Source organism: Haliotis rubra, unplaced genomic scaffold (assembly GCF_003918875.1).
Source record: "Haliotis rubra isolate DU_JTF1 unplaced genomic scaffold, ASM391887v1 Scf26, whole genome shotgun sequence".
NCBI lineage: Eukaryota > Metazoa > Mollusca > Gastropoda > Lepetellida > Haliotidae > Haliotis > Haliotis rubra.
The window spans coordinates 3,039,782-3,064,021 of NW_025766669.1; the positions used below are offsets into that span (position 1 = coordinate 3,039,782).

At 39.7% G+C, this 24,240-nt stretch overlaps 1 protein-coding gene across 1 annotated transcript in view; it reads left to right on the forward strand.

Moving 5' to 3' along the window:
• Positions 1 to 23,725, forward strand: part of LOC124280094 — a 35,474-nt gene extending 11,749 nt beyond the window's left edge. Inside the window, exons 2-3 of the mRNA XM_046715983.1 lie at positions 21,285 to 21,316; positions 21,605 to 23,725. Coding sequence (XP_046571939.1) covers positions 21,285 to 21,316; positions 21,605 to 21,847 — 275 coding nt within the window. The 3' untranslated portion in view covers positions 21,848 to 23,725. The remainder of the gene's footprint in view (positions 1 to 21,284; positions 21,317 to 21,604) is intronic.
• The last annotated feature ends 515 nt before the right edge of the window (positions 23,726 to 24,240 follow it).

The window sequence follows — 24,240 nt, forward strand, 5'->3', positions numbered from 1 at the left end:
AGGGTATAGTGGAGGTTTATCAGAACGAATACCCTGGAGATTGTCGAAGATGGGTTATAACGAACACCAGGGGAGCACTGGTTTTAGTTCGTAATAACTGCAGTTCGTTAAACTCAATTCCGGGGACCGTGGCCTAATTAAACAGTTTGTCATATCCGTTATTTTGTTGCAAGCGTCTTCATATGTGAAGCTCATTGCTGGTGTCCACACTGTGATATTGACTGAATATTGCCTCACTCACTCACTCACCCAACCACCACTCACTCACTCACACACTTTGTATTCACCTTATGCACTAAGCATAAACACCTGTTTCGTTAACAAAACCCAACCATCATATAATTCGCCAGTAACAATGTATTTGCCTTGACATTTTCATATTAGCCCATACCCGACCGTGTCTTCAGACAAAGAACGCATGGCTACTATTCACTGAAATATGCAAGCTGAGATTTGATTTCTGAGTTCAATAGTATGCCATGTTCGCGGGAAAGTGCTCAATATGAAGATTGATTTGCCCTTCTCTTGTAACTATGTCACACACGCCTATGAAATAATCATACGTCTTACCTCTGCCGATGTGTGTCTGAAGACCTTATAATGCTCTGGCTTTTGGTGCCGGCTTTGTCTGGAAAGCGATCGAGAAATGACACCAGGGTTAAGAGGGACAAATTGGAACGGACTGATATAGTGCGTAGTGTTAGTGAGGTCACGTTGACAAAGCCGGGGACTACATTTCAATACAATACATGTATGGGAAGAAGAAGTAGTTTGTTAAATTTAGATGCAGGTGCGTAGTGTTAAATGAGGTTATGTCGACAAATCCTGGGACTTTGGTGTGTGTGTGTGTGTGTGCGTGCGTGCGTGCGTGTGTGCGTGTATGTGTGTGTGTGTAAGAAGTAGAAGAAGAAGAAGAAGAAGACGTTTATTGTATTTAGATGCAGGTGTTTAGTGTAAACTTTGATGTCGACAAAGCCCATTCAATATTAGGTCAATTTAGAAATACAATATTTTTCATTTACTTCTTAATTATTTTTAAATTACTGATTAAGAATGATGCATAATTATATGTTAAAATAGTGACAGGTGTAAAATATCGTACCGTTTCTATAGGTCATAAAAGGTGAGACTGCATTTTCGAGTAGTTGACTTAAGTGCCTTTTTGGTATATACAGAATTATCAGGTTGTTAAGAGCAGGATATGTCAATACGAAGTGGATTTCACTCTCTATACGTCTTCTACATAACATACATGTACAAGTCCTCTCATTTTTATCGATCCCTATGTTTCTGCCTTCATTGATCATTAATTCTCACAAACCCAATCTAAAGCTGACATCTAAGTCACGTAACCTGTCCGACGTCAGTACGAAAAGGTACGATGTAACATTGATGTCGTGTTAATTTTGAATGCCAATTTATTTATTTTTATTTATAGAGCGTTCCCGGAATTCCTTTAAAACACACGAACATTACCACCTGTCTGGGACAACCAGACTATTTTACCTTCAATGTCTGAATGTAAGAGCATATTGCAAGGTATTTTTGGGAGACGTTGTTCATACATATCAAAAACTGTAACCAAGAATTTAAGCCATTAAATTTGTGAAACTATGTGTAGTGGGTAGCTACCACATTCACCATAACCCGTAGCATTCCGCGTAGTGGCCCTAATATATTTTTTACATGCCAAAAGATGTATTTTTTTCCTAAACATTCACATCTATGAATTCCCCAATCCTCGCAACCATAATGCAAAATTGGTTTTATTTGAGTATCGAAAGGTTTTAAAACGACATTAGGGGAACATTTCCAACTTTAGAACGAACTGTAAATATTTGAATCAAAACTAAGGTTGATTTCTTGAAGTTGATTGTGTAACAATCCAAACCAAGTTATGTGTAGGAATTAATTATAGCTTTAATTGACTTTCGTTGAAAACACCATTTTCATGTGTAGATGTCGGTCGACCCTTCTTAATGCTACAAAATTAATATATTTTCCACATGTACCAATGGTTTCCATTCATTACTATAGGTGTCCAAAATATTCAGTTGAGATTGTAGTGCAAGAACAGAGACTGATACTAATATTATATCGTCTACCAAGAGAAGTATTAGAAGTTCTGCTAAATTAGGGAACAATTAGGAATTTCAAAGTACAATTCCTTGATAAGAAATTATATTTTATATGTATGGGGAACCATTATGGAGTACGTAGTTAAATGTGTAAAACCAATTCTTGCTGTCTTCCGTCGTCACGTGACATTGCTAAATCTATTCCTTCTCACTTAGACGTGGTCCGGTTTTCACTTTCTTGTGCCAGATGAGCTTATCTGAAATTATATCAAAACATATACCAATTAATCGAGGAGAAAACAACAAAAAACAACGTGTCTTGTTTGTAATTTATGTCCCTATATATATTTAACATTTTTTATATATCACAAAATTACTTGCAATCTGCAAGTTATCTTTGTTAGGTCAGTAGCGAGAGATAATGTAACAGTAAGATCATGACTGGACATTTTTCCTTCTTAAAAACACGCATTTATACCAGTTCCACCGCATCATATGTGGGTTATCAAACAATACTAATATGGGATTAACATCATGCCTCGGTGCTAAAGAATACCCAGTATTGACTAAGTTCAGAAACAGATATTTCATTTAGTGAGTGAGTGAGTGACTTTAGATTTACGCGGCACTCAGCAATATTCCAGCTATATGGCGGCGGTCTGTAAATATTCGAGTTTGGACCAGACAATCAAGTGATCAACAGCATGAGCATCGATCTGCGTAACTGGGAACCGATGACATGCGTGAACCAAGCCAGCGAGCCTGACCACCCGATCCCGATAGTCACCTCTTACGACAAGCATGGGTCACTGAAGACCAATTCTAACCCGGTCCTTCACGGGTCTATTTCATTTAGTCTAAAGGTCAAAACAGCTCTGAAAATCAACTGAAAATCAACCTGCGATCATCTAAATTTCGCATTCGAAGTAAAGAAACCTTTTGGAGCAAATCTTTGAAGGGCATTTAGAAGTGGAAAACATAGGAAAAGCAAGATTTTATGGATGTCAACTTCGGAGTGTATGCTTGCTCCTTCATCAGGTGGATGAAGGAGCAAACATACACTCCGAAACGTCGTGTTATTCACAATAAAGAAGTTGACATCCATAAAATCTTGCTTTTCCTTTTTGAGCAACTTGTCAAGCTTATGTTTCTGTTCAGTAGTAGGGGTGGGTATTGCAGAGAAATTTCATATTGCGATATATTGCGATGCGAAAGCATATATTGCGATATGTATTGCAATATATTGCAAGAAGTTCCTTTTTAACAAAAAAACCCCTACTTATAATCGACTTAATGCTTGATTTATAAGCAAAAACACAAAAAATGACTATGCTTGATTAAGCTTTAATAAAATATAAACAATAGTTGCCACAAATAAAAAAGGAAAGGAAGAATTAAAAAACGGAAACATCCGAAGATTTCCGAGTGTTACGAAGTTTTCCGAATGCATGTCAAAATACCGGTTTTCGATCAGCCTATCGCAATATGTATCGTTTTCATGTCTGAACCGGTTATATTGCGCAGCCCTATTCAGTAGAATGTGTAATAGTATTACCATCTGCATAGTGTTGAGACGTATACTTCGCATGGAGGTCAATTGTTTATCGAAATAAATAATTCACAAATGAATCACATTGCGAATCTCCAGAATATGATATGCCAGCTAATTAAGATGACAGAGCTCGAAAACTAATATTCAGATAGATGCGGATACAGATTAAGTCCATCAAACTCAATCTCAATCGTATCTGGGTTATCGGAACCTTTAAATATTAATGAAGTCATATGTTTGCTGTCATTGGATATGTTGCCGAGTTTCAATAGAAGCCTGACCTCAGTTGACGTATTACACTTCGCAGACACTCACGATGGTGTTGTTTAGTTTGATGACGTTGCTCAGATAACCGTCTTTTTGAGGATGAAAGTTGAAATTTGACATAATTTGTTACGAACTAGGGCTATTTTCATAAACTGATCCTAGACACAAGGCTGGCTCACGTGTGTGTTATTGCTACTGCAGTCGATCCAAGATCCCGTATTCGCTATAACTGACTGACTGACTGATTTTGGTTTTACGCCGCTTTTAGCAATATTCCAGCAACATCACGGCGGGGGACACCAGAAATGGGCTTCACACATTGTGCCCATGTGGGGATTCGAACCCGGGTCTTCAGCGTGACGAGCCAACGCTTTAACCATTAGGCTACACCACCGCCCCATTCGCTATAACATTGCTTAACATCAGGGGGTTCTATCATTGGACGTTATGACTGATGCCTTGCGTTAAAACGTTGACATAAAATCCCAGCACAATGAAAGTGTGTTCCGATGCTGTGTGGGATGAAGCTAGCGGTGGGGACGGAGATGAGTGAGTGAGTGAGTGAGTTTAGTTTTACGCCGCACTCAGCAATATTCCAGCTATATGGCGGCGGTCTGTAAATAATCGAGTCTGGACCAGACAATCCAGTGATTAACAGCATGAGCATCGATCTGCGCAATTGGGAACCGATGACATGTGTCAACCAAGTCAGCGAAACTGACCACCCGATCCCGTTAGTCGCCTCTTACGACAAGATAGTCGCCTTTTTATGGCAAGCACATGGGTTGCTGAAGACCTATGCTACCCCGGATCTTCACGGGTCGGGACGGAGATGAAGGGATATTCGAAACCACGTCTGTCGAGTGAATGATATAACCATCATGATATATCCACTGTCGATGACCTTTGCAACGGTTATTCCACTCAGTATAAACATGGGTTTTGCTTGCAGTGCCGTATCTCTTTCACAAAAATACTACCACCATCAAGATGGTTATCGCTTGCATCAATAGAAATCAGGTGTGGATGGCTGACATGATACTCCATTATAAGCATATATAATGGCTGCGCGTTTAGTCGAGAATCTGTGACGTTCACACAACAAAGGAATAGTATTACCTTCCATCTAATAGACATAATTCTGATATCAATGAGTCGTTCCATCAGGTTTTCTACTACTTCCGCCTTGCGTAGCCATGACAATATGCGTCAACAAACCTACACTTCCGGGTGTTGATTGTAACATTCATGATGTTTTATTGATAAATGGGTATCTATATCTTGTTCGCGAAACCTCGTTAGTATTGTACGCTGTCAAATGTACTATAGCACAATCCAGTTCCGGTTATTGTGGCCGCGTGATGTTGGAACTCAAATTGGTTATATCACTATGTTAACAACACGAGGAAAAACATTGTCCTAGAGGATGATGTAGATCACTATTTATGTACTTGGATCATCATCTATATCAAATAACCTTTATATGTTTGGACAGTTTCTATGACTATATTGCTATTAAACTGTTGTTCAATAGATTTCATATGAAAATTATATTTCTTACTCGTGAAGGTCTTCAGCAACCCATGCTTGTCGTAAGAGGTGATTGGCGGGATCGGGGGGTTAGGATCGCTGACTTGGTTGACATATATCCCAATTGCGATCATTGGATTATCTGGTATAGACTCAAGTTTTTACAGACCGCCGCCATATAGCTGGAGTATTGTTGAGTTAAACAACAAACAATTTCTTTGAGAGGCATTTTAGAAGTTGTGAAGATGAAGCTTGATAACGGTGTTAGTACCTACACCGAAACGTCGCACTCATTGCAATAAAGAAGTTGACTATCCACAGAACTTAGTTTTCCTAAACAATAAACAAAGAAACAAATAAATAATGATTCTCGGCTTCTACAATAATTCCGCGTACACTGACTAATCTGATGGCAACTTCGACATACGTGGAAACACACCATAGCAGTGTTCATTGCTGTCACTAGAGCGGTAAACGTTTACATCATATTTGTATTACAATTGTTCCTCGGCAACATACAGTTATCTTTTAGAGTGACGGAATCCGGTAGTGGGTCTCGCTACCTCGGTTGGTACACAGAGAATCTCACCCAAGTGTCTACTGATATCAATTATATCAACACGAGTTGATAAAGTTACAAATATAGGGGCTTGCCGAGGATATTTTAACTTTTATCAACGAGTGTTGATATAATTGATATCAGTAGTCACGTGAGTGAGATTCTATTTATCATCCAAAATCACTCTTCATTAGTTTTCAATGAAAAATGTACTTCTCTGAACAGGGTACTACCATTAGACTTGCAGAGCAGCGATGTCATAGCATTGTGACGTCATCAAGTTCATGACGTCATTGCATTGTCAGGGCATTGTTCAAAATCTACTGTCAAAATGATATCTCCTAGGAGATATCGTATGATCTCACACAATCAATATCTCCTTTGGAAGACAGTTTTGGATGATAAATATCGAGACATCCCGAGCGTAGATCGATGCTCATGATCTCAGTCACTAGATTGTTTGGTTAAGACTCGATTATTGACAGTATACAACATACACTTCTAGAACAAACAAAAGGAACAGAGGCAACGACTGCTGTATATTTGAAAGAACAAATCCACTACAACTAACCGCCTCCGTGGTGTAGTGGTTAGAGCGTCCGTCCGGAGAGCGGAAGGTCGCGGGTTCGATCCCCGACCGCGTCATACCAAAAGACGTTAAAATATGGTACTTGTTGGTCCCTGCCTGGCGCTCGGCATTAATGGGTACAACAAGGACTGGTCGGCTCGGAGTCAGTATAATGTGTCTGAGTGGGGTATTCCTGCTTCTCTGCAGCATGGTATCTCAGTGGGCTAGCACTATAAAACCAGCTTCAGTCTGGGCTAGTACGAGCAGCCGCACATACACATACACACGCACGCACGTCGTCATATGAGCGAAATATTCTCAAGTACGACGATAAACCCAATTTCACCTCACCTCACCTACTACAACTACTACAACAACTACTTCACCAGCGACTCTTACAACTTCTACGTGTCCGACCAAGATAGTTACAACGACACAACTACATCTAACATGATCTGTATGCCATTAATTCCTTCCCGTCAACAGCGTTAGTGAACACCGACGTACAAGTACGCAAACTGACCACCATGTCGGCACCACTGAGGTCGATTGACGTCCTATCACGTGACTGTCCAGTTAAAAAGATCAGCGTTTCGCACTAACGCGACCCGGGTAGCTCAGAATTCGCAGCAGTAATTGCCCAGGGGAGGGGGAAACAAGCAGATCGATAACCGATCAAGATTTGTATTGATGTTGGTCGTGTTTTGATGCAACACAATACATGGGTTAAGCCCTTACGTCCGGACCGTGTTTAGTTTTGAGATGAATCATGACTGCATTCAAGTCTACTGTTTCTTCTCAAATGTTATCATGTGTTGCCAATGTCATCGAGTTTAGAATAATAGTCATAACTGGCGAATAATTTTCATCTCTTTGATGTCTTGTTTTTGCTTGAGTGCATTTGGGACGTAACACAGGTACTTGTTGGGAAGGCGGATTATTATGCAATTGACCAATTTTGGGTACCTTGAAATATTATTCGTAATTACTTTGAATAAATATTGCCTTTATTCTGAAGGTCAGGTTCTGTGCGGGAGAGATTGCATTTAATACATGTCCGCCATACAGGTTAATTACACAATGAAACTTACACAGGAAACCCTATCAGATTGGACCACCTTAGTTGGGAAACCCTGTCAGACAGGACCGCGTTAGTTTAGAAATCTATAAGATATTACTCCGTTATTTGGGAAACTCTGTCAGATAGCACACCATTATTTTAGAAACCCTGTCATATAGAAACCTGATAGTTGGGAAACCCTGTCAGATAGGACCCTGATAGTTGAAAAACCCCGTCTCATAGGACCCTGACAATTGGGATACCCTGTCAGATAGGACCTTGATAGTTGGGAAACCCTATCAGATATCAGACCACACTGGTTTGGAAACCCCTAGACATGCAACTGTTCCTATAGTCTATCCAACCATCACAATTTCAGATTAATCATCTCCTGGTGTGCTCTCTGCCGCTATGCAAAAGCTTTTTTACATTCACACTACCGCATATGGAGATACAATTTAGATTGTAAATTTTGTAATATGCGTCATGTATAAATCTGTAGCCAATAAGTGCCCATAGGTCAGTTCTAAAGTGCAGACAATCTACAATATCGTGGTATTCATCTAAAAAAATATTGCAAAATATACACTTTCTGTCATTATGTGAAATCTTTCAACATCAAAAGTGAGATGATGATTAGCAGTCTGTTATCGCTATGTGGCGTCTTTGGGTATGTTAACAATTTATCTATTGAACTTTCAGCAGTGCCGTATTGCAGTACGGTATCTGTTGGTGTTTTAGCAGTACGGTATCTTTGGGTTCTTTAGAAGTTTTAGCCCTACGGTATTGCAGTGCGGTATCTTTGGATATTTTAGTAGTAACAAGTACATATAGGGTTCCTTTGGTCGAAAACTACGTTAACCATAACGGGTTGGTTTAGAAAACCATGTTAACCATAACGGTTTGGTTTAGAAAACGACGTTAACCATAACAGGTTGGTTTAGAAAACCACGTTAACCATAAAGGGTTGGTTTAGAAAACCACGTTAAGCATAACGGGTTGGTTTAGAAAACCACGTTAACCATAACGGGTTGGTTTAGAAAACCACGTTAACCATAACGGGTTGGTTTAGAAAACCACGTTAACCATAACGGGTTGGTTTAGAAAACCACGTTAACCATAACGGGTTGGTTTAGAAAACCACGTTAACCATAACGGGTTGGTTTAGAAAACCATTATACCATAACGGGTTGGTTTAGAAAACCACGTTAAGCATAACGGGTTGGTTTAGAAAACCACGTTAACCATAACGGGTTGGTTTAGAAAACCACGTTAACCATAACGGGTTGGTTTAGAAAACCATTATACCATAACGGGTTGGTTTAGAAAACCACGTTAAGCATAACGGGTTGGTTTAGAAAACCACGTTAACCTTAGGTTGGTTTAAGGGGTTGGTTTAGAAAACCACGTTGTTAACAATAACGGGTTGGTTTAGAAAACCATGTTAAGAAAAATACGGGATAGCCTAGTGGTTAAAGCGTTCGCTCGTCACGTCGAAGACCCGGGTTCGATTCCGGGTTCGATTCCCTACATGGGGTATCAGTCTTGACCTGGGACATGGTATTTTTCCTCTGTTAAACTGATATTACTCCAGCCCAGTACAAGCAGATCACCCCAACCCCCACATGCCCACCCAAACGTGCATGCAGATGGCTTTATAAGGTCATCAATGTTGAACGCGACGTAAAACCCAACTTCATATCACCTCACCACGAAACAAGAAAGGCTCACTTTCATTTTATGTATGAATACGATGTCATAAGGTGAGCAGTAAACCTGTGATAGCGTCATGACATAAAGATGACATCAAACCCCGATGTAAAATACGGTGCAGGTGCCCGTGGGCGCACGATAAGAATCAGCTACAGCGAGACATAACCGTCAACAACTGCTTAATGGTAGGAAGACAGTTCTTACGTCATCAGATGAAAGGTTGCCCCAAACAGTACAGCGGTAAAGAGCACCAAGATTATTATGTCAACTGATTGTATGAATGGCGGCAACCTTCCCTCAATTGTTTCAGATCGTTTGTTAAACATTTAGATGATGACAATATCAAACGAAAGTCCATCATCAGTTCCAGCTTGGTCGTGTCATTATCCTTTGGCATGTTTGGCTTCAATCATGCGGGATGGTATGTGTTTTTAATGCGGTCTGAAGATTTGCAGATAGTGAAACGTTTAAGTCAAGTTCAGATATATTGCGTGCAGAGTGCAGTCACGGCATGCTGCTTTTCGTAAGAACCTTAATCACGTCTCTGGAGTGTTTTGTATTGTGATGTGTTAGTTTTGCACTCTCGATGCCCCTTTTGTTGGGCCCACTTGTCACAAAGAGCTGCGGTACCTTGCTTGTTGTTTAATGTCACACTCAGCAATATTCCAGCTATATGATCGAGTCTGGACCAGACAATCCAGTGATAAACAACATTAGCATCAATCTATGGGATACGATGACATGTGTCAACCAAATCAGTGAGCTTGACCACCCTATCGTTAGTCTCTTACGATAATCATAGGTTACTGAAGACCAATTCTATCCAGGATCTTTACTGGTGGGGCACTTTTTAACTCCATAGATTTAAGATACTCTCAACGCTCAAGTTGCTTTGTTGAAACGATCTCCCTTGTAACATCTAACAGCTGCCTTAGACTCGATCATGTATGTGCCTGAACAGATTCCATTGGGCTTAAAAGGCAAAATGGTGGCGAAAACTGTGTGAATGGGTCAATGAAAATCGATGGCACCATGTATTTTTCAAAAGTGGTAAGCATGTCCTGTACTTGTGACAGGATTCAGGATTTTAGGATTCATTACCAATCAACTTCATATCACCTCACCACGAAACAAGAAAGGCTCACTTTCATTTTATGTATGAATACGATGCCATAAGGTGAGCAGTAAACCTGTGATAGTGTCATGACATAAAGATGACATCAAACCCCGATGTAAAATACGGTGCAGGTGCCCGTGGGCGTGTGATAAGGATCAGCTACAGCGAGACATCACCGTCAACAACTGCTTAATGGTAGGAAGACAGTTCTTACGTCATCAGATGAAAGGTTGCCCCAAACAGTACAGCGGTAAAGAGCACCAAGATTATTATGTCAACTGATTGTATGAATGGCGGCAAGCTTCCCTGAAGCAAAGGTTACTGGAGACCAATTCTATTCAGGATCTTTACTGGTGCGGCACTTGTAACTCCATAGATCTAAAATTCTCTCAACACTCAAGTTGCTGTGTTGAAACGATCTCCCTTGTATCATGTAACAGCTACCTTAAACGCGATCATGTGCCTGAACAGATTCCATTGGGCTTAAAAGGCAAAATGGTGGCGAAAACTGTGTGAATTGATCACTGAAAATCGATGGCACCATGTATTTTGCAAACATGGTAAACATGTCCTGTACTTGTGACAGGATTCAGGATTTCAGGATTCATTACCAATCAGTGATCATACAGGGTGCTATATGAATGGAACATTGACTATAAGTGGTGGACCGTCCTTAGCACATGCAAAGCATATTGAGCATCATGGGTCGTTTGAAAATACCAAGAGGATAATTTCCATATTAGTCAAACTGTATGGTTATCCCAGCCCATCCCATCACCTGCAACGTTGACATTTTCACTCATTTCTGTTCCATTCAGATATCAGCTTTGAAATTCACTCGATGAAATAGTCGTTTTATCTGCCAAGGAACATACAAGTGTTCTATTTATTGTGTAATTGTCTGGCGTGATTTTCGCGATCCTACTCAGCAAAACACAGTGCCATTGATGTAGCTGAAAGTAGTTCCGGCATAAAGTGTTATATCACTCGAAGGAAGCATCGATAGATTTTGGCGTATAAATACAGTATTTCATCACTGGATGTGTAATAAATTGAAATATCCATAACGCACATTCGCGTCCTGGTATCGAACTAGATCGCGCCAGGATCCCGATGTTGCATCGTATTAAACGACCTAAACCTAAGGACAAAGGAAAGTATACCGTGTTAATTCTTATTGAAAGGAATGTTGTTGAATTTGTTTCTATAACCAGCACTTATTCCTTCAACAAACTGTAGAAAGTAGTCTGTTTTGTGCACAAAATTACTGTAAATCACACAATGTTTGCGTCACGATATTTTTGCGAGTGGCGACCAACAGGAAAGAAATGACTTTGCAACAACGCGAGCCCACGATATGTTTAAAATCATGTCAGTTTGTGCCTAAAATAGCAAATTTTCAAACATATGATATCTAAGATACCCACCGGTTTACAATTTTTAAAATAGTTTAGTTCAAGTATATTTGAAAAATAAAAAAGCAATGCAGACGAATTGTTTGAATATGAAATACCTAACCTAATATATTAAATTTTCAATTGAAAATTGCACATATAATTAATGGACTCTGAGTTCAAGGAATTTTACTGGATATCTGTTATGGATGTTTTATATGCACGCTTTTTATTTCATTGACATTTTATTGTATGAACTATAAACCTAGCGTCATGTTCCTAGACTACGTTAAAAGCATAAAACAGTATGTTACAAGAATGCAAAAATCAATACATAAAACTAAATATCGATGATATCGAACTTGCCATGTTTCAACCTGTGTTGATGGAAAGACGTCTATGTGGTTGCCCGCAAACACTGTTTTGATCAAAGTAAATGTGAAACGTGGAGAAATTTTAAAGTGGATTTTAAAAAGTCTAAATATTATCTCCCGAAAATATCTTAAAATCAAAACTGTGTAGTAAAAGAGAAATATTTAAATGAAATATTGCAACCTTGATCTCAAGCTCAGGATAATTTGCTTGATGTGTACTTGCGGTCTGAAATCGATGAACTGACATTACCTGATAAAGCCGTTTTCAATAGATAACGCATTATGTAATCAGATAAATTAGCTTCATATTTGAGACGTCAATATCCTACCCATAAAGTCATAATGAGAAAATATTGACCTTGCATATATATATATATTGATCCAGGAGATCGATCTGCTCAACACGTCCAACACATGCCAACATCAATGTATGGTTTTCTGAAATATAATGCCCCGATGAAGGGGGTGTTTCTTGTCAGTCTATATCTGTGTTAAGGTTTTCTGGATAGTACTCAGAGATAAAAGCTCCCCACGCAAATCAAAACAGTTTTGAATCAAAATCAACAATCTATATGTGACAGTATCAAGGCGTACAATGCCCACTCAGAGACCTGCGATTGCTTTCTTTTGTAAACACAATGGCCAAAACAACAAGTGGCTCAGCAACGGTTTCGTCACATATTCTGTATCTAGATCTTGACTAGATCTTGACTACTGATGCATACCGTGAAATTTTGCAGCTGTTTATTCCTTTATGTTTCTGCAAAACTTCTCTTGGTGTTCAGTACTATGTCGGTTTCTCTGTGATCTGTACTTTTTAATGTTCTGACAAAACTTCTTATTTTGTAATGTTCTTACAAACTTCTCTTGGTGTTCAGTACCATGTCGGTTTCTCTGTGATCTGTATTTTTTAATGTTCTTACAAACTTCTCTTTGTGTTCAGTACCATGTCGGTTTCTTTGTGATCTGTATTTTTTAATGTTCTTACAAACTTTCTCTTGGTGTTCAGTACCATGTCGGTTTCTCTGTGATCTGTATTTTTTAATGTTCTACAAACTTCTCTTGTTGTTCAGTACCATGTCGGTTTCTCTGTGATCTGTATACTTTAATGTTCTGACAAAACTTCTCTTGTTGTTCAGTACCATGTCGGTTTCTCTGTGATCTGTATACTTTAATGTTCTTACAAACCTTCTCTTGTTGTTCAGTACCATGTCGGTTTCTCTGTGATCTGTATATTTTTAATGTTCTTACAGAAACTTCTCTTGTTGTTCAGTACCATGTCGGTTTCTCTGTGATCTGTATCTATTTTTTAACGTTCTTATCAAATCTACTCTAGGTGTTCAGTACCATGCATATGCCTGTGTCTCTGATACCTGTTCAATGTTTCTGCAAAAAAATCGCTTTTAGTTCATTACGATGCCTGTTTCTGTGTGATCTATTTTACCATGCATATGCCTGTGTCTCTGTGATCTGTTTTTTTTTCAATGGTTCTGCAAAACACAAATTCGCTTGTAGTTCATTACCATGCCCGTTACTCTGTGATCTACTTATTCTCTGATTTTCTGCAAAACGTCTCTTCTTGTTCAATACCATGCCTGTTTCACTGCGATCTATTTTTTCTGTTACTGCAAAACGTCTCTTTTTGTTCATTACCATGCGTGTTTCTCTGTAATCCTTTTCTCTGTTATTCTGCTAAACGTCTCTATTTGTTTTTCTGTGATCTATTTATTTCTGTGTCACTGCAAAATGTCTCTTCTGTTTCATTACCATGCCTGTTATTCCGTGATCTTTTTTTTGTGTGGTTCTGTAAAACGTCCTTTTTAGTTCATTACCATGCCTGTTTCTCTGTGATATGATCCTTTATCGGTAACAAAATGTGTCTGGATGTTTATGATCGTTCCAGTGTATAGTTTCTTGTTGTGCTTTAATTGAAAAGACGATAACAAAATCGGATAGTAATCGTTGCAGGTAGGACACGTCGTTCGTGACAACCATGTTCGTGACAATCATTCATAAATACACACTAGGACTCGCTGAATAAATGGGGGTTTATAACTGCGTCAGGTCTTTAATGTTCCACTGCCCCATATCGGTAACCCAATAGAAGTGATTGTCGCTTTCAGAAAAATGTTATTAGTCTGGTCGATACAGGCCATATAATGTAGCATGCTGTTTTCATCGTTAAAATACAGAGTAAGATTATTTGTTGATTTAAGATAAGTCAAGTGGAAAATAGTCCTTTATCCTTTTTTGTAAGCTTAAGACTCGAAGTAAGGCACATATGCATATATAAGGTAAAGTGTCAAATCAAAATGAAATTGCCCCAGGGGTAATTATATAACAGAATATGTAAATCGGGGAATGAACCTACCCAAGACAAAACCGAATTTATGTGCAGATTACGATTTGTTATTTGGAGGACAGAAATGCGCTTTACCCGTGACAACGTTACATCATTAGAGATTATATATTATATAAAATTTACATATACATAATGGTTGTCACCCCCTTCAATTTTTTTAATTGAGAGGAGGTGTGGGGTGGGGGTGTGAGGTGGGGTGGGGAAGGGGTGACAAGCATTATTGGCATGAGTATATATGTATGCATTCAGCCCATCCCATGCCATAAGGCATTTAATATACCGACATATACAACACCATGTAAGCCATTTTGCGAGTTCCAATCCAGCGCACTTCAAGCTGAATGTCAATACTGAAAAGGCTGCTGCTTGGTTTATTCTGCGTCGGATGTCCATAAAATGTCAAAGTTGCGAAATGACGCAGTGCCTTGTGTGATAGGGAAATGAGCTGGCGTTATGTTTAAATATCGAACGCATTTCCTAGGCTATGGCATGCACAGTTAACGAATGTTGCACTGTCATCGCCGGGTTTGCAGACCACCCTGGTGGTAACTCGATGCCTATTAATTTGATATTAGATAAAAGGGTCTTTGTCTTTGATAATGTTTTATTAAGCGCCAGGGCCTAGATTTTCAAAAACTCTCTTAGCGCTAAGATAGTCGTAAGAGCCATACATTAGCATTGACTTACGACTATCTTAACGCTAAGAGAGCTTAGAAAATGTAGGCCCTGGTTCGTTTGAAGCTGGGTGATACGTGCTATGCAACTGATGTCATAACCATGGGAACTTGTCAATGTCCTTGATGTAAGACACACAACTGTCTGTGCCTGTGTCAACTGTCTATTCAGATGTGTGGTTTTATACATAATATGTAATATAATAATAAATATTATTTATTATGTGAGACATTTCTCAATATAGGCACACACCGTTGTGTCGAAGTTGTCGGGACCTTCGCAAATAATTCGAGCTATCCGGGTTTCGACACAGCCAGTGAATAAATGAAGGCACATTTACTTCGACACAACCATATGTTCGACACAGCAGTGTTTGATTGCATACTGTAAGAGAGTTATCGATACCTCTTCTTAGTGTTGGTACCCGTGAAGGTCCGGGTTAGAATGAGCCTTCAGTAACCCATGCTTGTCGTGAGAGGAGACTAACGGGATCGGGTGGTCAGGCTCGCTGACTTGGTTGACACATCGGTCATCGGTTCCCAATTGCGCAGATCAATGCTCATGCTGTTGATCACTGGATTTTCTGGTCCAGACGCGATTATTTATATATTTTATTATATATATTTTTTATATATTGTACATGTTTTAATGATTAAAAAGGAAATGGTAAAGTGGATTATTATGAATAAAATGAACATGAACGTCTTGTGGTTGTCGCCTTCCTCTGGGATTAGGGTTCCTGTATAAACACCTGAACCCATTGTTTCCACCCTTTTCGCACGAGGGCGAAAACGAAAAACGGCACGTTTTTACACGCCCAAAAAGTCGCCTTCCTGCGAAGACACCCTTCACGCTTGCTTGACAACGGTTTATGAATCTATACCGAAACGTCGCATCATATATAATAAATAAGTTGTTATTCAGAAGAAGTTGTTATCTCACTTTCTTATTGCATTATTTATTGCATGGATACCATCGTGAAGTGAAGCGGCAGCAATGGGATCTTTCGCACATCAGCTGATAGCTTACACACGTGTGATTAAACCGCAAGAGAATTTTGACAGCTATAGAGGAATATGTTTAATTATGCATTTTACATATATGTCAAATAGACTGCTATGACGATTTGACGTAAATGATTCTATTTCTGCTTGTCGTTTGACATTTTTTATCTCCTGAAACTATAACGAATACCGGGCACCGGAATGAAAAAATACCCAGAACCCAATCAACTAGTGAATATTTGAAGGTAATTGAATAAGTTCCTGGAAATCTGTCGATCAGCTGGAGAAGATGAAAAGGCAGATAAGAACCTGAAACAGTTTCACATTACAGAGGTAGCATTTTATGTGGAGTGCACGAATTAATATTTTAAATAATTGCAGGGTTTCGGTTATACTACTCCAGTAAAGATTACGATCACCAAATTCTTTGATATTATTAAAGTTTAAAATCTCTGGTGTCACTCTACATAAAGGATCGGGTGATCCTTAACTTGTTTTGAGCAGTATACATATGATCAGTTTGCTAGGAATATGCGCGTGTGTAAGTACGCCGCTTTTAGCAATATTCCAGCAATATTCCAGCAACATCACGGCGGAGGACACCAGAAATGGGCTTCACACATTGTACCCATGTGGGGAGTCGAACCCGCGCCTTAAAGCGTGACGAGCGAACGCTTTAACCACTAGACTACCCCACCGCCCCTGCTAGGAATATGTAACAGATAAGGTATATTTTACATTGTGTTTCTTTGTAACCTGGGGCAGTAAGCAATCATGTATGGCTTCAACATGGTTTGACAGCTTCAGGTACATTTTCAATATAGTCGGGGAGGTGGGGTAGCCTAGTGGTTAAAGTGTTCGCGCAGAAGACCCGGTTCGATTCCCAGCATGCGTACAGTGTGTGAAACCTGGTGTCCCCCGCCGTGATATTGCTGGAATATTGAAAAAAACGGCAAAAACATAACTCCCTGACACGAACTGAGACCCCTTGTCACTGAGAGGTGTTTACAGACGGGATCAGACTAAATTTTCAGAGAGCGGAAAACATATAATTACGACAGATTTGTTTCCAGGGCATGTCCAGTCTGTCACGCCAACGGTCACGCTGTGCGTGTCACAAGGGCTTGTTAATGCAGAAACCTAACCTCAAGTAGATATGGTCAGTGGTGGGTTCTTAGCACTACATCAAAGGTTCCTTCTGTGTGGAGCTCTGGCACATGTAGAGGCAATATATACACAGTGGTGTGCGTGTGCGTGTCTGTGCGTACGTGCGTGTGTGTGAAGCCTGAGGTAATATATTTCACCAGTATGTTCAGGAAATATGCCCTATAGACAATTCCAGGTAGTCCGTCTCACGAGATTAATCATAATTCGTTTAATGTTTATGATTACATGTTTTCGTGTCAACTCTTGTAAACGGGAGTTACCCCGCCTGTCAAATATAAATGGGTGAAACACAAACAGATAGTGACTGCCTCGCCCCAAAACTGTTAACGAAAAGCGGAATGAAGAGCTTGATTGCAAAGCCTTACATCATTACTGCTCGAAGGGTATCTCTGTGTCCGTTAATAGATTCAGTGATGAGATGCCGTTGGACGGTGCTTCCGGTTGTATTGTAGATTGTGCCAAATGATGTTGATTCTCCGATCGTGTCAATCATGTGGCGGCAGTGTATTTTAATTAAACTGCTATTTCTATTGACATTTTCACTCAGTACAAAGCCACAGATACAGATGGTTTCAGGGTATTTTTCACAATAGATTAGAGATTAGATACTTTTCAGAACCAAGGACGTTTACCTCTCTCTATCATATAGCGAAAATAGAAACACTCGACAAAACTCATTTATTCACGAAATATGTTATCGAAATATGTTATGTAACCTTTTTTACCAAATACAGACATTATTGCAGACCCAGAGTGAGTGAGTGAGTTTAGTTTTACGCCGCACTCAGCAATATCCCAGCTATATGGCGGCGGTATGTAAATAATCGAGTCTGGACCAGACAATCCAGTGATCAACAGCATGAGCATCGATCTGCGCAATTGGGAACCGATGACATGTGTCAACCAAGTCAGCGAAACTGACCACCCGATCCCGTTAGTCGCCTCTTACGACAAGCATAGTCGCCTGTTATGGCAAGCACATGGGTTGCTGAAGACCTATTCTACCCCGGATCTTCACGGGTCTGCAGACCAAGATTGCACATAATGACGTAAACTTGTAGATGCGGGTTAGAATTGGTCTTCATTAACCCTTGTTAATATTCCTTCACTCAGCAACATTCTAGCTATATGGCAGCGATCCGTAAATAAGGAGCAGACAATCCAGTGATCAACAGCATGAGATGCGACCAACGCAACTGGAATACGATGACATTTGTCAGCGAGTCTGACCACCCGATACCTGTAGTCGCCTCTTACGACAAGCATGGGTTGCTGAAGACCAATTCAAACCCGGATCTTCATGGATGTTGTGTCCCCCGTGAAGATCCGGTATAGAGTTAGTATTCTACAACTAATGCTTATCAATATGCAACTAATGGAACCGTGAGTTAGGGTCGGTGACTTGGTTGATACAAGTCAACATATGACCAATGTGAGATCATGCTGTCAGTCACAGGATTGTCAGACTCGACAACATACAGACTGCCGTCACACAGCTTTAATATAGTCGAATGCGGCGTTAAACACCAAAGAAACGAAAACAATAATTAATCAACTTGTCGGTTCATACAAATAAGTTAATCATCTTGTTTTATGTTTGTTATACGGACAAACAACATAACCAATTCAAACAAATCGGCATAAATAGGTTTACGCATTCAGTAATGGGCTAGAAGACACTAAACTTCAATATATTACACTACATGTCGATTCTTCCAAGCTTCATGTCCGTCGACACGCGATAACGTTATTTTACAATGTACAGTCGACTTGGTAACGGGGCATACCAACTGCAACTCTAATTAAATTGAAACGCATCACTTATCGATTGTATCCACAATCGCCTTATCCTTGTTTATAGACCTATTTTATCGATTTTCTGCATACTTTTTGACATACGCGATATTTATGATCTGAATAATGGGGCGTTGCTAGTGTTCTAGCGTGGCTCGGGATCGTAAAATGCCCGTGAGAGTTTCCTTTGATTACAAAGATAATTGTATCTTCTGTTATACAGCTTGTTTTGGGTAATAACGAGGTAAAACCTTTAGTTGTCATAACACTAGCTCGTATCAAGGCACTGCAACCTGGGATCACAGGTCACCCTGTGCCATACGTGCCGTTCCCGTTATGTTACACCGTTACAGAAACATAACGGTAAATGTACACACGGGGTGTGTGTGTCTGTGGCTAACATGTTATGTTACGCATCGCCAGTTTCATGGGGAAAACAATGAAATGATCAGTTTACCAAAGTCAATAAAACAGCAGTCATGATAGCTGGACCTTGTTTCACGGATCCATGCAGTTGTACGACCACTTTATAGGTCGCTATAACACAGGTAAATATAACAGTTTTCATAGTACAAACGCATTCAGGTGGCAATATCGATATTCGGAAATGATGGAGTACGAACATGCTCCTTTAGGTTCGATTCACGACCACCTTTTAGATGCCATAGTGTAAAACTGTTTCTAACAGCAACAAAGGGGCCATTGAGTGTTCGTCCTTCCTTGTGTCGTGGGGAAACATGGCTGCTTCCACATGTCTCACAAATATTGATTTCTATTTCGTCACTGTCATATACTTGAGGATGAGTCATTGTCTACCATCGTCTACCTGCATATTTCCATATTGCATACTCATGTAGAGAAGACACTTGAGCAATTGTGGGAACACATTTTGTACTCATATAAGGACACACCTTTGAGGTGAGGTGAGGTGAGGTGAGGTGAAACTGGGTTTAACGTCGTACTTGAGAATATTTCGTTCATATGACGACGTGCATGCGTGTGTACATGTATGTGCGGCTGCTTGTACTAGCCAAGACTTAAGCTGGTTTTATAGTGTTAGCCCACTGAGATACCATGCTGCAGTGAAGCATGAATACCCCACTCAGACACAGTATACTGACTCCGAGCCGACCAGTCCTTGTTGTACCCATTAATGCCGAGCGCCAGGCAGGGACCAACAAGTACCCTATTTTAACGTCTTTTGGTATGACGCGGTCGGGGATCGCACCCGCGACCTTCCGCTCTCCAGGCGGACGCTCTAACCACTACACCACTGAGGCGGTCACACACCTTTGAGCAATGAAGGGAATAGTGTACTTATCCATTCAACACATTCTTTCCTCACGTTGTACAAGAAGCCAGATTTTCGGCTTGACATCGTGCTAACCACAGACATAGGATTGTGATGAATTTGTGTATGAACCGCTTTCTCGAACGTTTTTTACTTCTTACATGCCAGGAGTCATTTGGTTCCCAGTGAGTGTTATGTTTCCACATGAATAGGCAATTTGCAAACTAAAGTTGATATTTTACATCCACTTTGTGATCTCTTTCACCATTGCACTTATACGCGTGTATGATTATAGCATTGTTTACAGGACCGTAAACCAAGTACATCCGTACGTATACTATTCACACTTTACTAAGGATCAATTCATGGATGAGGGGTCAAATTTGGTTTAAATATCTAAGTTTATTGTAAGTATGGATCCTAGGTTTCAGTATGTCATTTCATCTTGTGGATCCCATACCTGCTATTGACAGGTGTTGTGTACTTGTCAATGACCCGTTCCATGATTTAAAAATGGTTAATTGGTGCCATGAAACCATTTTTTGTTTTCTCATGTATCAAGAGCATAAGGTTAGATTAAAGTGACTGTTTGCCTAAAGAGGGGTTACCATATTATTATTTATCCAGTTTTAAATGGATACAATTTGAAATTATGAATCTACGTTTAAGTAAGGTTTGAATTTTGTGATCCTTAGCAAAGTGTGAGTAGTATATATCATTGTTCGTTGCACTTTAAGCTGTTTGTTCAAATTAGTACTAAAGTTAATTTTTCCTTTCAGAGACCCAGACAACAACCCAAGCCACGGAGGAGGTATGTTGTTTTTTAGCAAATTTTTGAACATTTAAAGTATAACAGTTCCCAGAAAGGTGGGCTGGTACGTGCGAGAGTGAGTGAGTGAGAGATTAGGTGAGTGAGTGAGGTGAGTGTTGTTTCACGTCTCGGTCAATAATATGCGTCATGGCGGTCTGCAAGTATGTCGGTTCCATACTGGACAGTAACGGAAATATTTTAAATCCTTCTCATATGCAATGTAATACTGAACAGATTATTTTGGAGTGTGTATGGCAATAACAATTATTTGTTTGTTCTCTTCTGTAGCACAACCTGGGACAGGAAATGGTTAAAGGATTGGCCTTGGGATTCGGGTTATTTTTCGGCATCATAATAGTTTTGTGCGTCGTCTGTTGTTTGTGCTGCAACAACAACTGTCACTGCTGTTGTTGTAAAGAGAAACAAAAGCCACGGAAAATGCCGAGATGGCGCGTTGGCCCGTCACCTTCACCTTCGCCTCCAAGATCAGGAACGATAACTCGTTCAACAATTGTGTCAAATCGTTCGTGAAGTTTGGACTTGCAAATTATGAACAGATGGAAAGGAGCCTAAAGCTAAACGTTATAGCATTGCATCTGATGCTCATTCGCAGAAGAAGGACACTTGATGCAAGAAATATATGCAAATTTTTCATTAAAAAGCTGGACTTTTTTATGAAGAAGCGTTTCCATAGCAGTATGAGACGCTCCGGTAGTGGGTTTTGTTGGGGTCCTTTTGGAACCATTCGAAAGTGCCAAACTACGAGTGATGGATTTCACGTACGAGCGAATGACCGGACTGTACATAGAATAAAACGTGATGCAATAGTTTGCAAATTAAAATTGAACAGTATCGCCTGACGCCGCCATTGTATCGTCCAAGTACGCCTTAATAGGTTGTTTGGGGTCTACACAGAAGTTCATTGCTGCCAGATAGGTGTCATACTCCAGTTTTCGATCTTTAAGGTTTTCGTGGGTACGAAAGTATGAAGCGTTCCAGTTCTACTTGCGTATCTCCCGGTATGGATCTGGGGCCTTCAACAGAGTGAACAGGCAGGCATCCTAAAGGAAGGTTGACTCAAATTACGGGGATTGATACATGTTTGTCAAGAAACACTATCATCTGAACTTGGCTCATAGATCAAAAGCCATATCGCCACTCTGTGAAACGGACGAGCAACACAGGCGTAATCTTGTGATTTTGTTAGATCTTTATGTCAGGTATCTCCAGCCTATTTCCGTGTAAGAGATATTAATGTGTTTATTGCTGACGTCGCATATGACTCTGACGTTAGGATGATTTTTTGTCAATGACACAATTTCGCATTTGTCCTTGACACTCAAAGGATGATGACCAGTTTGCAGAAATGTGACTAATCGAACAATGACTGAATTCTCCAACAGATTGACGTCACAAGTGCCAATCGAAGAATGAATTCTGCGACAAAGATATATCGTTGAAAAATCTTTGAAACCCGTGTGTCAGATATATGTCATAATTAAGACTGGAACAAAAAGCTCGACACCATTTGCCATTTCTTGGCAGCCATCAAAGGTCGGTGTTCTTCTAAATTTCGTGGCACGTGCCTACTTTTCATTGGCGACCATTTTTGCCATTCCGAACAAGTCGATGTACTGAGTATGAAAAGAGACGGTAATGACGAAAGTATAATAATTCATATTACGATTCGAGATAGAACTAATTTTGAGTAATTTTGTCATTGGAAGATCTACAGTCTGAATTATCTGGCTGTCCTAAGCAGTACAAACGGAAACATATAATATGACGTACACATACTTTCATTTAGAAATAGTAACCATTAGTACAACTATTCATTTTGGTTTTTCTATAAACCTATTTTGGTAATAAGCGTATGAAATATTTTATGAGGTATTTAAAGGAAAAATGCACGGGGAAGCTACAGTCAAGATCCCAACCATTAACCTACAATGAGGCAGTTTAGTATTGTTGCTTGTACATGGACAGTGAAACCCTCTTTATCCAGACGGTACCATTCCCTTTGCAGTGGTACGAATTTACACATATCCGGATAACTGAATGCTGGTAAGATGGTTCTCACCATCAATTTGAGTTGGTTCATTGTTACCAAACATTAAGTCCAGTAACGATTTTATAACGTTTGTAATTAATTGATCAAATCCATTTTTCAAGAGTACACTTTATTGTGCCGGGCAGTTTATGCTTGTAAATACATCAACTTTCCTAAAAATATAATCCGAGGCCTTCGAGGTTTCACTGTAAGTCATGAAGACAGTGATGAGAATATGAAAACGTATGAGTCTCAAGTTTACGTCATATCGCGTATGGCTCGATTATACGCCATATGGCATAGGTCTATTGACATATTGCATGAATCTCTATTATACGTCATATCGCATAAGTCTCGAATATACGCAATATCGCATAAGTCTCAAATATACGTCATATCGCATAGGTCTCGAATACACGTCATATCGCATGTCTCGAATATACGTCATATTGCATAAGTCTCGAATATACGTCATATATCGCACGTTTTCACAGCAGGACTACTTGTCTTTCAAACATCTCGCATTATTTGTTGTAGTGAGTGAGTATGGTTTTACGCCGCTTTTAGCAATATACCAGCAATATCACGGTTTTGGACCCCAGAAATGGGCTTCATACATTGTACCCATGTGGAGAGTCGAACCTGGGTCTTCGGCCCGACGAGCGAACGCTGTAACAAGTGGGCTACCCCACTAACCGTTATTTGTTGTTAGTTTTAGGAAATTTAAAAAAATATGTTCATGTAAGGATGATATGTAAATCATGTAAACAATGATTACTTTAGTAACAAAACATATACAACTACGTTGTAAGTCGACTGATGATATTGTATAATGATACATGTTGATAAATAATGGTTGTATTTTGTATTTGTA